This window comes from Grus americana, chromosome Z (genome assembly GCF_028858705.1).
Source record: "Grus americana isolate bGruAme1 chromosome Z, bGruAme1.mat, whole genome shotgun sequence".
In the NCBI taxonomy this organism is placed as follows: Eukaryota; Metazoa; Chordata; class Aves; order Gruiformes; family Gruidae; genus Grus; species Grus americana.
The window spans coordinates 22,013,138-22,026,804 of record NC_072891.1 but is presented as its reverse complement, the minus strand read 5'-3'; the positions used below and the strand labels follow the sequence as shown (position 1 = coordinate 22,026,804).

The 13,667-nt window shown below is 36.5% G+C and overlaps 1 protein-coding gene across 3 annotated transcripts in view; it reads left to right on the top strand.

Moving 5' to 3' along the window:
* Positions 1-13,667, top strand: part of PDE4D (phosphodiesterase 4D) — a 421,160-nt gene that overhangs the window by 205,135 nt on the left and 202,358 nt on the right. The window contains exon 1 of one of the 3 annotated variants that reach the window (XM_054810114.1): positions 1,213-1,455. The exons of the other annotated variants lie outside the window; for them this stretch is intronic. Within the exon in view, the coding sequence (XP_054666089.1) occupies positions 1,331-1,455 (125 nt within the window). The 5' untranslated portion in view covers positions 1,213-1,330. Of the gene's footprint in view, positions 1-1,212; positions 1,456-13,667 lie in introns of those variants that run through there. 3 annotated transcript variants of the gene reach the window in all.

Genomic DNA, 13,667 nt, shown 5'->3' with positions numbered 1-13,667 from the left:
ATGGGCAATTTCTTGCCACTCGCTTCTTTTTCCTTCTCTAGTGCTCTGCAGCCTGGGAAAGGTAAACGGTGCCACTCTCACTGGAGCCAGGCAGAGGGTATTCCCTTTTTGTGAACACTCCCCCGTCCATTGTTTTTGCAAGGAGCCTTATCTTTCTTTTTGTCTTGTTTCCTGTTGGGGTTCCACCTTTGCAGCCTCCTTTGATTTAATTCCAGCAATTCAAGAAGATTAGTATTAGCCAGACAGAGTTAGGTGCATATAATATTTATGTAGGATATACACAAAATTACCCCAGTTTTCCAGTTCTCCATGATAGAACTTTTTCTGTACTGAATGTAAATCTCCTTTGTATCCCTCAAATTCTCATGCTAGAGTGTAAAATCCACTTCATAATTTGATTGTGCGTGAAAGTACCGCTGAAGTGGTAGTACCACTACTTTTCTGCCTTTTTGTAGTTGGGACCTCTAAGACCATTGCACAGAAGCTGCAAATAGTGGACACCAAGTAGATGCACTTTCATAAATAAAGGCGATCTCATGGATAATTTTGAGTAGTCGAATGTATAAAAAACCCACAGTGTCTTTTATAGTATGGGAAAACAATTTAATAGATTCCTGTTGATTGAAGACAGAGTAAGTTCTTATATGAGATTATACGCATTTTAGTACTTTGCATTAGTGGAGAATGTGCTGCTATGCAATAAGAAACATACCACAGAATATAAAACTCCATAAAATACATCATAAATTACATGACCATCTTTTTGTCTTTACACGTATCAAGTCCTGAAATAATTTGTACAACAAATCTAATCAGTCTGCGCTCATACTGTGAACCTGAAAAGTTATTTGACCTTTTCAAAAGTACCAGTGGGTAGATCCTCCTCCTCCCACAGTGATCTTTTGATATATGCAAAAGTATCTCTCCTGGGCCACCTGCTGCTTCAAAGTAAATTCAGTCTGTGGCTTTTTTAGACATTGGTCTTAACTGATTAAGCTGTGCTTACAGTCTGTCTCTGCCAGAAAAAGATTAGAGAAAAGATTAGTGCCCAGGGGTGGGGGAAACTGTTCCTGAGAGGCTTTCTGCTTTATCTGCTTAATCAGTAATTGGTTGGAGTATGACTGGGTGGAAAAAAGCAGCCAACTTCCTGCATCCATGAGGGTGGCAGCTGCAGCTGAGACAAGGAGTGTTTGCTTTCCAGGCACAGGAGTGTTGGGCTCCTTTGGAGCAGCGTGCATCAATGAAGTTGATTGTGTAGCATTTTGTTCTCGGTTTTCCCAGGGATGCATCTTTTTGGCTGTTAGTCTTATGCTGCTTCTGTTGGGATAAAATGAGTTTACCGTCGAGGTGTGAGCACTTGACTCTGGAGAAAGTGGCTAGATTCCGGTGTGCTTACGTTCACGGCTCGCCTTATGCTATTAACAAGCCAATTGATATTAAACAGCAAAGGAGACGGTATGAGACTTTATTATTCTTCAGCAAAGTGTGTGCATCATCTACAGCTTGCTGCCTTTAAACCTTCTGTGCTTATGTGTAGGGAAAGGGGGAGAAGGGGCATGCTATAAAAAAAACCATCTGACTGTGTTTGTATTCAATGTTGAATTGTGGAAGAGGAGTGTAGTGAAAAAAGGAGAAAAGACGATACCAGGTTACAGCAATAAATATAGCAGCACAAAGCCGTATTTGTATTACACAAAGATTTGAACAATGTATTCAGCATATTTAGTACTTGGACAGGACAGTATTGTATGTATGTGCAGTTACAAATAATTAAGAAACTTTTTCAGGGAAGAAATGTTACTTAATTTTTTTTTAATACAAGTAAACTAAGGGTGTTGTCTAAATTTCAAGCAAAAAATATATTAGGAGTTTGATTAGTCACAAATTATTTCTTAATCCTATTTGTCAGATACATGTATCTTTCAGATATTTTCTATCTTTTATGTGGAATATATTTGTTTCATATTTTAGCAAAATAGCTGAAACAGCTTTTTTAATATTGTTTATCAAACTGTACCATGAAAAAAAGCTTCCTTTATGAATGGAATTGAGAGACTTACTGAAACTTTTTGTATAAAAAAATCCCTTGATTTTGTCCTAGTAGAAAAAACAGATGTAATTTCCATGTGGGATCAGAGAACTGCTGATATCTGGTTAGTGTTTTAGCAGAGGTTCTTTTAGGTAAAAGGTAAACTAGTGAGATTCTAAAAAAAAAAAAAAAAAAAAAAAAAGGTTACCTTAAGAAAAATTATCTTTTATTCCAGCTGCCTTCCCAAAAGTAGTTTCAGGTTAAATAAATATTTTATTCTGAAGTCCTTCATGTGCATATATGGTACATAATACCTTTATTGAAATGTCAAGGTTATATGTAGATTTTAAATAGAAGCAGCCAAACTTTAACATGGAGAATGAAAAATCTAATCTGAAAACTTCCATGAAAATCTTTCTCCAGTTTCCAAAAAAAATTATGCCTTTCCACAATATTTCTGATAATGTAAATTAACAGTAATACTGCGTTAAAAAAGTAATCAAACTAGTAAGAAAATTTTGAGTACTATTTCAAGAAAACTTCCTATTTTTAAAATGCTAAGGATTGATTTAATGTAAGATACTGAAGAGCTCCATGATTTTTCTACAAATTCTACTTTCCTCTTGCATATGCTGTTAATTGCTAATAGTTTGAAAAATCAGTGTAATCCATAACTTTTCCCAAGATATTTCCCTCGCCTAAGATAGTATCAGGCTATATGAAAACGTGAATTTTGTTTTTTGGTATTAGAAAGGCATATTACTCTGTTCTGTAAATGATTTGCCACCAAGTGGACTCCAGTCTTTGGTGAGTACACATCAATATAACTTCAACAGAGCTGGTGGATATATTGGGGAGAAAAAATAAAAAGTGAAATTCAAATGCTGCTGTACAAATTCATAACTTGATTTTACCACTAGTGATTCATTTGTGTGTGTAAGCCAGAGAAATTTCCTCCTTTAATACTGTCTTAACAATGGGGATTGTTTTCCATTCCTTGCTACCTTTGAAGACCATGGAGGCTGGTGCTCGCATCTGCTGAATATGATGCAATACATCTGTCAGTCTCCATCTCCAAGGCCTTTCTGAGGCATCACACTGATCTAAGGCTGCAAAATATAATTAGTTTTGTTATGACAAGTATTATTTAGGAGCTTTTCAGAGAGTAGAACTCATAATTAAAATATTTTAAAGGAGTAAGGCTAATGGGAGTATTCATATAGTGGAAATGAAAGAAATTATTGGAACTTCGGGGCCAGAACCTCAGTTAGACTATGCAATCTTTAAGATGACTGAGTCACTAAGAAAACTCCTACCTCCTAATACATCAAGTTAGTCTTCCTGAGTGTGGATTTGCAACAAGACTTTTTGTGGCTAATAGAAGAAAACACAGATTTAACTGTCTGTGAGGAGTGTGGATGGAAGGAATTTTAGGGGAATTGTTTGCCATTGGGTAGCTTTCATTTATTTTTGGGTTTAGTAGGTGTATGAGACACAAGAGTTTCTCTCAAAGATCACACTATTTATTACTTAGCATGCCAGAAGTATCTCAACTGAGTTGGTTTCTGTCATCAATGCAAAATGATATCAAAATTTGGGGAAGTAATTGCATTTTTCATAACCAGATACTCACAGGAGGTGCCAGGTAGATATATGTAGGTTGTGGAGTTAGAACAATGAATTGTTTTGATAACTACAGATCTCTTTTTAGAGAAAAAAACAGTAATTCCTATGTGTGCATGTAAACATACTACACACACACATATATACACACTTTGAAATGTTGTCTTGCTTGTTTTCATGGCTGTTACCAAAACAGAGACAAGTAGTCTTGTGCCAATTGAATATTTCCTAGTGTTTCTTGAAAGTGACCGAATTACATGACACCTAATTGTTTGCAGATTTTGAAACTGATAATTCCATTTTTGTCTTTAGGAAGAAATGTTTCAAAGGAGATTTTGGGTTTAGATTTATATATCATGAAGCTTCCAAAGGCTAATAGAAGAAACTTAAAAAAAGAAACATTTCAGGAATTTAATACATTTCAAATAACCTGAAGTGCAAGCCTTTTAAAATTTTGAGTGACTTGAAATTTCCATTCTGCATTAGGATTCTGTTTTGGAATAGGATGGAATTTCAGAATTGCAATACTACCGGTCAAAGCAAGATGACTGTTTCTCATATAGGCCTGTGTCTGAGTACAAGTAGGGTTTTTTGTCAAATCGCCAAGCTAGTCATCATTTTGTTTATCATCATTTTATAATGGTATCCATGGAAATGTTTTGATTGCAATGACACAGTGGCGGGAGTTAGGACTTGGACTAATGTTCATGTATTAGTTGTATCTTCATGTCCATAATAACAGAATGAAACAATCAGTGTGCCCCAATACATGGTGAAACATGCCGCAGAGCACATCGTGTTCCAAGAAGGAATTGATTTGATTGGAAACTATCGGTGGGGAAATAAGTTATTTGTTCTAATAGAGATATAAAGGAAGTCTTGCTTTTTCTTCTACTGAAAAAAGAATACTGAGGGAAATTATATCTAATATACATGGGAAAGTTGTTTTGTCTTTTTAAATACAGTATCTAGAATGCAGTGCTTATGCAGTGCTTAGGTGAACTGGTAGAGCTGTAAGTGACAACATAATAAACACTTTGCTAGCCTGTTATTGATATAAAACTTGCTTATTAAAACTCATCATTAATGTTTCTTCATCCATGGCACAAGAAGACCTGTAACAGGGAGCTGACTAGCTATTTAATTTACTTCTCTTCTTTTCTCTGGTTGATGTGAACAACTTCATTTCACAAGCAGGTCCTGCATTGTAACGTTTGAGTACTCAATGCTCTATTTTGTCTGAAATGCTCTCTAAAACCTGCTTTTTGTTTTGGTGTAATTTTAAGTTATGTTGTTTCATCATACAAAAACTGTATCATATACATTCAGTTTGCCTTTTTGTAAATTTTCATCAGGTAGATTATTTTGGAAATGATAAGGTTCAACACTTCCAGGGTACTTGAAATAAATGTTGCTTTAGTAGGTGATGGTGTTTTCATATCAGCTTGTATCATACTGTAGTGGCATACTGAGAAAGATCCTCAACTGATTTACAAAACTGTTCCTTGGCATAAAGTTCCCATGCCCTTTCCTACCACATCCTCCATCGTCATGGATGGTGCTTAGCTGGTTTGGGAGCTTGCTTCTTATCTCCTGACCTTCCAGTATGGGGAAGATGCCAAACCACATTATACTTACAGCACTGGCACAATCCTCACTCGCACTACCTTGCAATTTCTGTCCCTTTTGTCCTTTCCCTAATATGTCATCTTTTTGTGGGCAAAGTGCCTGAAATAATTTGCTTATTGCCCATGCTCTTCTTTATCATTTCTATGAAACACACATTCTTTCCCACTGTGAATGTCAAGTGATATCAACTGTCCTCCCCCAATCCCCCCGCCCCAGCGCCACACGTCCCTGCAATATAAATTACTGTATGGAGGCCAATAAATTGCGTTGTGCGTATGTCCTTTATTTGCTTCTTGTTTGTGAGCAGTACTGGCATAGATTTAGAATAATAATTTATTAAGGACATTTATTTTATAGCCAATTTCCAATAGTAGAATTATTTTTATCTTTTTTAACATTAAGCCATCCATTTTATTCCTTCTGGCTTTTCTCATAGGCATGAATAAAATGTTACTACATATCTGCTATGTAACTTGTTTCGTTTAAAAATGCTCTTATATTAATTTATTTTAAAATACAAAACCATGGATGATTGCTGCTGCATAGAGCTCACTGAGACTCTAATTACTGTTTTTCTGTTTGTTTCTTCTTTAGAAACATTGGTGCATCTGAATTGAGGTTTAAGATAACTGTGACTAAAAGAGCATTTACAGCATAGTCTGTTTTATTAGCTGGCATGCTTTTTAGTGCATGACTTTCAACTCTAATTCCCTGAGACAAATTGTAAGGTGAGAATCTTAGGTTTGTTTTTAAGTTTTTAAGCCTGTTGGTCTGGGAAAAAAAAAAAAGCATGAAAATATTATGCAGGTATATATATAAAAAAGTAAAAAGCAAAAAAAATTCCTTTACTTTTTTTTTCAGTTAAATTGTAGGCATTTCAGTTCAGTTTTAATCATTACATCTATGGTTTGCTTCTTTCTTTCATTGTATTCACTTTGCAATTGAGAGAAATTCTTCCAAAGAAGGTGTAGCTGGAGGACTCTGGCAACAGTAAATTTTAGGGAAACACACCAATGAATGACGGTAGATTTATGCACTAGGGGATGTCCCAACAAAAGTACTGAAACTTGAAGTCTGTCATTTCTACCAGTGAGAATGTAAAATGCTGTTTTATTTGAGGCAATTCTGTCATAAATGAAAAGCAGCTCCTATCATTAATATACAGTTTCATACTGTTGTCAGTCATGCTTCTTAATGTCTTTAAATGAAAATATCTAAGAAATTAGCTAAATAATTAATGAGTATCTTCTCAAGATCAAGAGAAATAGTGAGTTCAAACAAGGCTCCACCCTTAAAGAGTTGGTGAAAAAGCTGGCTAAAGAAATTGTACATCAGTCATTTCGATGGCTGAGGCACTGGGCTGAGTTGCCACATTTCAGCTGATCGTTGGTAACAACCTTTAGCCTTTTGCAGTGTGAAGAAAAAATACCTTAGCTTCAGTCTGCCCTAGTGAGATTTGAGAGCTTGGACAGATGTGCAGTCACAAAATAAAACCACACAACTCAAGCTCTCAGTTCTCTTAGCCAGCTCCTCTGTTCCTAATACATTCTCAGCATCTTCTTCAGAGCAACGAAGAAGCACCAGTCAGGAGAGGGGAGCAGTTCTGTAACAGGCCAAGGGAGGCACCTCTCCATGAAATGCATCGTTAAGCTATAGAAATCCTCATCAAAGAATGTTGTGAATGTTGACAGTTTCCATGGGTCAAAAAAGCAATTGCGCATATAAATGGAATAAATACCCAAACTTTAACTCAAGAAGTCTTCAGTCATTAAAACAGTTATTCAACTGATATGGGATATATATGTGTATATTTGCAATTAAAGGATATTAGCATAAATTATTTGGAAGTTGCAATGGTCAGAATTCATTTAATACTTACTCTGACAAATTCTATTCAGTCAATTATATTTCTTTAGTATGAAAAAATATTTTAGAATATTAAGACTTGGTTAAAAACCAGTGACACTCTAGAAGTTTAACCTTTTTATTTTACAATCTACAAAAAATAATGCAAAACAATAATGCAGGAGGCAGCAGTGGAAGGATACCTATTGCTGAACACACCTGTAGCTAGGTCTCCTAACAGCAATGTGGTAAATAGCCAGCTTGCACTCCAGTTTGCACTTACACTCTTAACAGCCACAGCACGCGATTAACACCCCACACCCCTTCGTCCCTCTTTTTATTTTTAAATGTCTGGGGCAGAGCATGGCTGATTGTGACCTCCCTACCCCTTGGGCTGATAAGGTGTTCGAGTTGGACTGAGCTGCTGACTGAGCTCTGCTTATTGTGATAATCCCAGTGGGCTATAGGAATGTGCAAAGGGAAGCTGAAATATGGGATCAATGGGCAACACTTGGCATATTGAGTGACAGCAGTTATCACTCAATATGAAGCTGCATGTCATGTTTACAATCAGCCTTTGTGCAAGCCATGTGGGTTCTGGAAGTGCTCTGTAAAGATTATTGTGAAACAGAAAGCAAAATATGAAGAAACAAAATGCTTTCCGTTGTTTTGTGAATTTGGAAAAGCCAGTGGCAATCTTTTTCTACAGCTTGCATTTGCTTTTCTATTTTTGTTGGTGTTACAAATCAACACACTTGAGTCACATAGCTGGACATTATTGTATAGTTAAAAAATTCCTGATGCTCTAATTAACATGTGTCTTCTAGCACAAAAGGAAAACATTTTTAAAATTAACTAATGTTAACATATAGTTCAAGTAGATGAGTTAACGTGATAAAAAATTTTCAGAGCTTCCTGTACTGAAGGATATTTTAGACAATTAGAATGAGATCATCTGAATCTCCTTTCTAGCATATGTCAGTGAATTTCACCTCAGTCTTGTCAAAAAGATAGCTAACTTTTTTTTTTTCCAGCTGCTAACATTCCTGTTGGCTTATGAGTCCTTTAAAGGAGTAGGTAGAGGCATTAAGTTACTTAAATCTAGCTGCAAAATTTTCAAAGAAATTCCAAAGGAAGTTCATTTATACATCTTTCTACTAATTAAATGAGATTGCAGAAGTTTGCACAGTATATAATATATTTAAATTTTCAGACTAGAGATTTGGCCAAAGCTAATGCAAGCTTTCAAAAACTGGCTAAGAGCTGCGGAGTAGGTTGGAATTTGTCCCTTTATCTCCTCTTATATTATACAAAAATCAGCTAAGATTTTCTACATGATACAGTAATAAATTGTATAGCTCTGCAGCTTCCTTCCCATGGGAAAGGTCTTTGTATGATCCTACTTTTTTTTCTTTCTGCATTTAGCAATCCTAGTCTGTTCTGTAACTCATCTGACAAATATCCATCGTAACATTGTTCTGAAATCATGTGTTTATGATTTTAATGAAATCACTAGTAAGAAGTAAAAATGTTAGGAAGCTCTTCACTGAGATCTGTAATTGGCGAGAGTCCTGATAAATTATAAGATGTATGGTTTGTGTAAACATGCAGCACAATTGTATATTTTCCTTAATCTCTCATTACTTTTCAATAAAAGCAAAGTCAAATAGCTATTAGAAAAGCTTATTGGATGTCAATTAACAAATGTCATCCAAAAAGTAAATAATAAGAACCAGTCACAAAGCAACAGATGTTGGCAAATAGATAAGCACAGCAACTGCATCGTTATTTTTTTTTTATTATTTAGTAAAGGAAATGTACATTTAAATAGCTTTATGACTGAGACAAATCAACAAAAGCCAGGAAATTTGAAGCAGATGCTCACATTTTGGGGCATGTGCATGGCTTGATAAGGGTGAATATCGCCCATTAACATTGCAGGAGTTGCATGCATGCAAAACGGAAGATGGGACGGTATACCTTTTTGTTTTTCACATATGCTCCTCTGAGTTTGCAACTGCCTGATTCCAGAGCCGTATGTGCTTGGTGTCTTAAGTAGAAATATTAAGACAACGTGACGACTCTCAGTTTTTTACTTGCACTTCTATGCTTTAGGAAAAAGGTTAGTTTTGCTGAGATGACTACGTGTAAAGGTTTCATTTTACAAACTAATGGCTACTAAGGACTAGTCATACTGGGCCACAAACCTAACTTCAGTAGTTGCTATTTTACTCCTGTATTTTCAGGGAGTGATATTGATGTGCATCTTATGCCATACAACTACTTTCAGTCTTGCTCATTCTGTCATGGCTTTGTCTGTTGGTAGAGTACGACATAAAGTTACTTTCTCCAGCGTGGTTTTTTAGATCTTTTTTTCACTTTTTCTGAACTTTGTGTCTCTATTTCTTGCTTGCATTCTTCATTGCAATCTGCCTTATATTGCTTTGGCCATCTAAAGTTGCACTAAAATGGAAATGAATTAATGATTAATGCCTTTCAAAGAAAAAAAAAAAAGGACAACAGTGTTGTGGGTTTTTTTGAAAGCTGATTGTTATTTTCAAGTGGATTTTCAATATTACTCTTTTCAATTTTGAAGTCAATGATTTCTTGTAATTACAATCGCTCCTATATCAGGCTGTTCTTCCTTTTACTGTTATTTTTCTCTCTCTTTCATTGGTAAACTACCACAGTTGGTTTTTTGGTGATACAATAATTTGAAGAAAGAGTTCTGTGTGTTTTGCTGGTTCACTAAACAACTCAGATTTTGTCCAGGATTTAGAACCTCACATAACAAATGTAGTCCTCTGTATTATAGCATTTGCATCTGCCGAAGTGCTGTAGTGATTAAACCCTACGCTGATCTCTAAGGGGAATATAGGATGATGATTCAATCCTCTTTTCAAACTTTGTTTTTTAATGAAATACTTACCTTTTCCTTGTCACTTAACATCACTCAGATATATTGTTCTGATACTTGTTAGCAGTGGTTCCTAAAATGTTGCTGATATTAGAGTGGATCATTAATGTATCTTTATGGGCTGGTAAACTAATTGTATCAGTGTATTTTATGCCTATGTGATACTGCAGAAATTGGTAATTCTGAACTATGTTAAGGTAAATCTTGAAAGTTCAGAAACCCAAAGATTTTCTGTTGAATTTCAAGGTGTACATAAAAGTACTTCATAAAAGGCTATATTTTCCTGGAAAAAAGGAAGAGTGAAGACAAAAATATCAACCTTATTATAGTTAGATAATTTTTTTTCTCTCAATATTGATTGACTTGCTCAAAGGAATTATTTGAATTAATATAAAAGACTGTCTGTGATTTTGATATGCTTGTTTCATAGCTAAAAACCTGGAGCCCTAGTTCACTTTGAAGACTCCTAGGTACTATACTGATTTAGATAATAAGCAGCAATAATAACAAATACAGTTGTTGAACTTTGAAATAAGTTATTGTCTTACTGATGAGAAAGTAAATGCACAGGAGGAGATATGCCTAGTACTGATGACTGCTGAAACGTGCTCTCTGAAATAAAACATCTATTGAAGAAATGTTACTTGTCAAAGACAAGCTAGATGTGAATTGCTGTAAAGTGCATTTTGAAGGTTTTATGGAAATAACATTCAGCTTTGCAAAATAAAATTATTTGAACCGTGGATTCTATATCACAAAATAGCATCTCCCAAATGAAATACCATAAAACACAAGGAAATACCAGGATTGTCACTAAATATGCCATCCTCAAGCTCGCAACTGTAATGGAACCTATTCTGCTGATTTATCACAGCAACCAGAATATGTTGTCTCAATGAGAAAGAGCAAACTTTATGATAATTAGTCTGGGACAGGTCCATCATAGGTCTCTAGTGTCGTATTAGCCTCTCCCACTGTGCTGTGGCATTTCGGAGCTAGAACAGCCAGAGAGTTCCTAGGCCAATTCCCCTCTCCTCCCCGCTGCAAAAAAACCAAACCCAAACCCAAAAAAAACCCCATCCCCAATCCCTCATTTACAAGGTATTACTGAGAGCCAGATGTACCGAGAATTTGAAAAAGGGTGATAAACTGGCCAACAAGATTATTATTTGGAAAATGGGAAATGTAGTCCTCCGACCATTGCATAACAAGTTGCATTAAAAAAAATGCTTATAGGAAGAGAAGTGACAGTATGTGTTGGGTTTTCTAATTATTTAGTAAGAGATGTGTAAAATAGATATTCTACAATCCAATATTCCACAACCAAGAAAAAAAATTGAAAATATTGGTTAAAAATGAAAAAAAAAGATTGATATTCATAATTCTGAATTAACTATCCTTTTTGTGTGTCTCTTAAGTTGTTTTCTTTGACAAAAAAATGGGGTTTTAAGCTCAGAAGCTTGAAGAAAAGAGGCTGAGCTATCAGAAGAAATTGAATTAATATACCTACATACTAGTAATTGAGAAGCTGGGTTGAGATTCAACTCCATAGTCATTTAAAAACCAAGTACCTTTGTTGATAGTCATGCAAGTTTCTTTTGTGAGTATTGAAAAGAGAAAGGCATGTCCAGAGTTTTGTCCAAAATTAAGGCAGGCGGAATGAATCACCTTTTCAAGGTGCCTGTCTTTGTCCATTAATGTACATAAACTTGTAAAAATATATTGAACTAAACCCCTAACTTTTAAATGACTGAAAGTGAAGTAAATTCTATTCCTAATGAAACAATAGATTTCTTTCATCCTCCAACCTTTGCAACAGGAACAAGTAAAGCTATTATAGAACAGTTGCTCAAGTTACTAGAAACAATGTAGACCATTGGAAGAGAAGTCAAAATTAATTTTCATATTATGTTAAAAATTATTAAGTGAAGAAAAAAATATCATAAAAGCAGTTGTAGCAGATTAGACTAGGAGTCCATCAAAAATGGTATCTTGCCTCCAGCAGTGGCTAGTAGGAGATGTCTATGTTCAGGTATAGAATTATAGAATGGTTGGAAGGGACCTCAAAGATCATCTAGTTCCAACCCCCCTGCTGCAGGCAGGGACACCCTCAACTCGACCAGGTTGCCCAAAGCCCCATCCAACTGGGCCTTGAACACTTCCAGGGATGGGGCCTCCACGACCTCTCAGGGCAACCTGTTCCAGTGCCTCATCACCCTCATAGTGAAGAATTTCTTCCTTATACCTAGTCTGAATCTACTCTCTTTTAGTTTAAAGCCCTTACCCCTTGTCCTCTCACTACAGGCCCTACTAAAAATTCTGTTCTTATTTTTCTTATAAGCTTCCTTTAAGTATTGAAAGGCCACAATAAGGTCTCCCTGGAGCCTTCTCCTCTCCAGGCTGAACAACCCCAACTCTGTCACCCTGTCTTCATAGGAGAGGTGCTCCAGCCCTCTCATCATCTTTGTGGCCCTCCTCTGGACTCTCTCCAACAGAACCATGTCTTTCCTGTGTGGGGGACCCCAGAGCTGGATGCAGCAGTACTCCAGAATCACCTCCCTCAACCTGCTGGCCACCAAATCCTTCTCCTCAGGGCTGCTCTCAATCCATTCCCCACCCAGCCTGTAGTTGTGCTTGGGATTGCCCCGACCCTCATGCAGGACCTTGCACTTGGCCTTGTTGAACTTCATGCGGTTCGCACAGTCCCACCTCTCCAGCCTGTCTAGGTCCCTCTGGATGGCATCCCTTCCCTCCAGCATGTTGACCACACCACACAGCTTGGTGTTGTCAGCAAACTTGTTGAGGGTGCACTCGATCCCACTGTCCATGTCGCCGACAAAATGTTGAACAGTGCCGGTCCCAGTACCGACCCCTGAGGAACACCACTCGTCACTGTTCTCCACTTGGACATTGAGCCATTGATCACAACTCTTTGAGTGCGACCATCCAGCCAATTCCTTATGCACTGAGTGGTCCATCCATTGAATCCGTGTCTCTCCAATTTAGAGACAAGGATGTTGTGCGGGACAGTGTCAAATGCCTTGCACAAGTCCAGGTAGATGATGTTAGTTGCCCTTCCCTTATCCACCAACGCTGCAACCCCATTGTAGAAAGCCACCAAATTTGTCAGGTTCTTGATTATGTTGCCAACAGCAATGCCAGAGAGTGTGTTGAAAAAGCCTTATACATAGGAGCAACAGGGTTTTTTATTAAATGGGGGTACACTGCCTTTCCTCTGGGTGTGTAGCCCCTGCTGCAAAAAAGGTCTGTTTTGAGATTGAAACTCTGCTGTAAGGATGTTCCAGTCTCTGTGATCCTCTTTTCTAAAAGAGGAAAAATTGGAGATCCCAGAATTAAGTTTTATTTTTAAGAATTAATAAACTTTAACTATTACTGACACAAAATGGCACATCCATAGTAAAAGTTGCTATTTTAAATGCACATGTGAACTATGGGTCGTTGCCAATGCATGTGTAAGTTTTTGAAGAATTAAACAGCTTTTTATCTGAATTTAACACTGCAGGAAAACTGATTCACTAGTTGGTTATTAGTGTGAAGTTCACTTGACCTTTTTCATTCAGTCTTTTAAATTCAAAATAGTCTCAAAATAGCATAAAATACAGT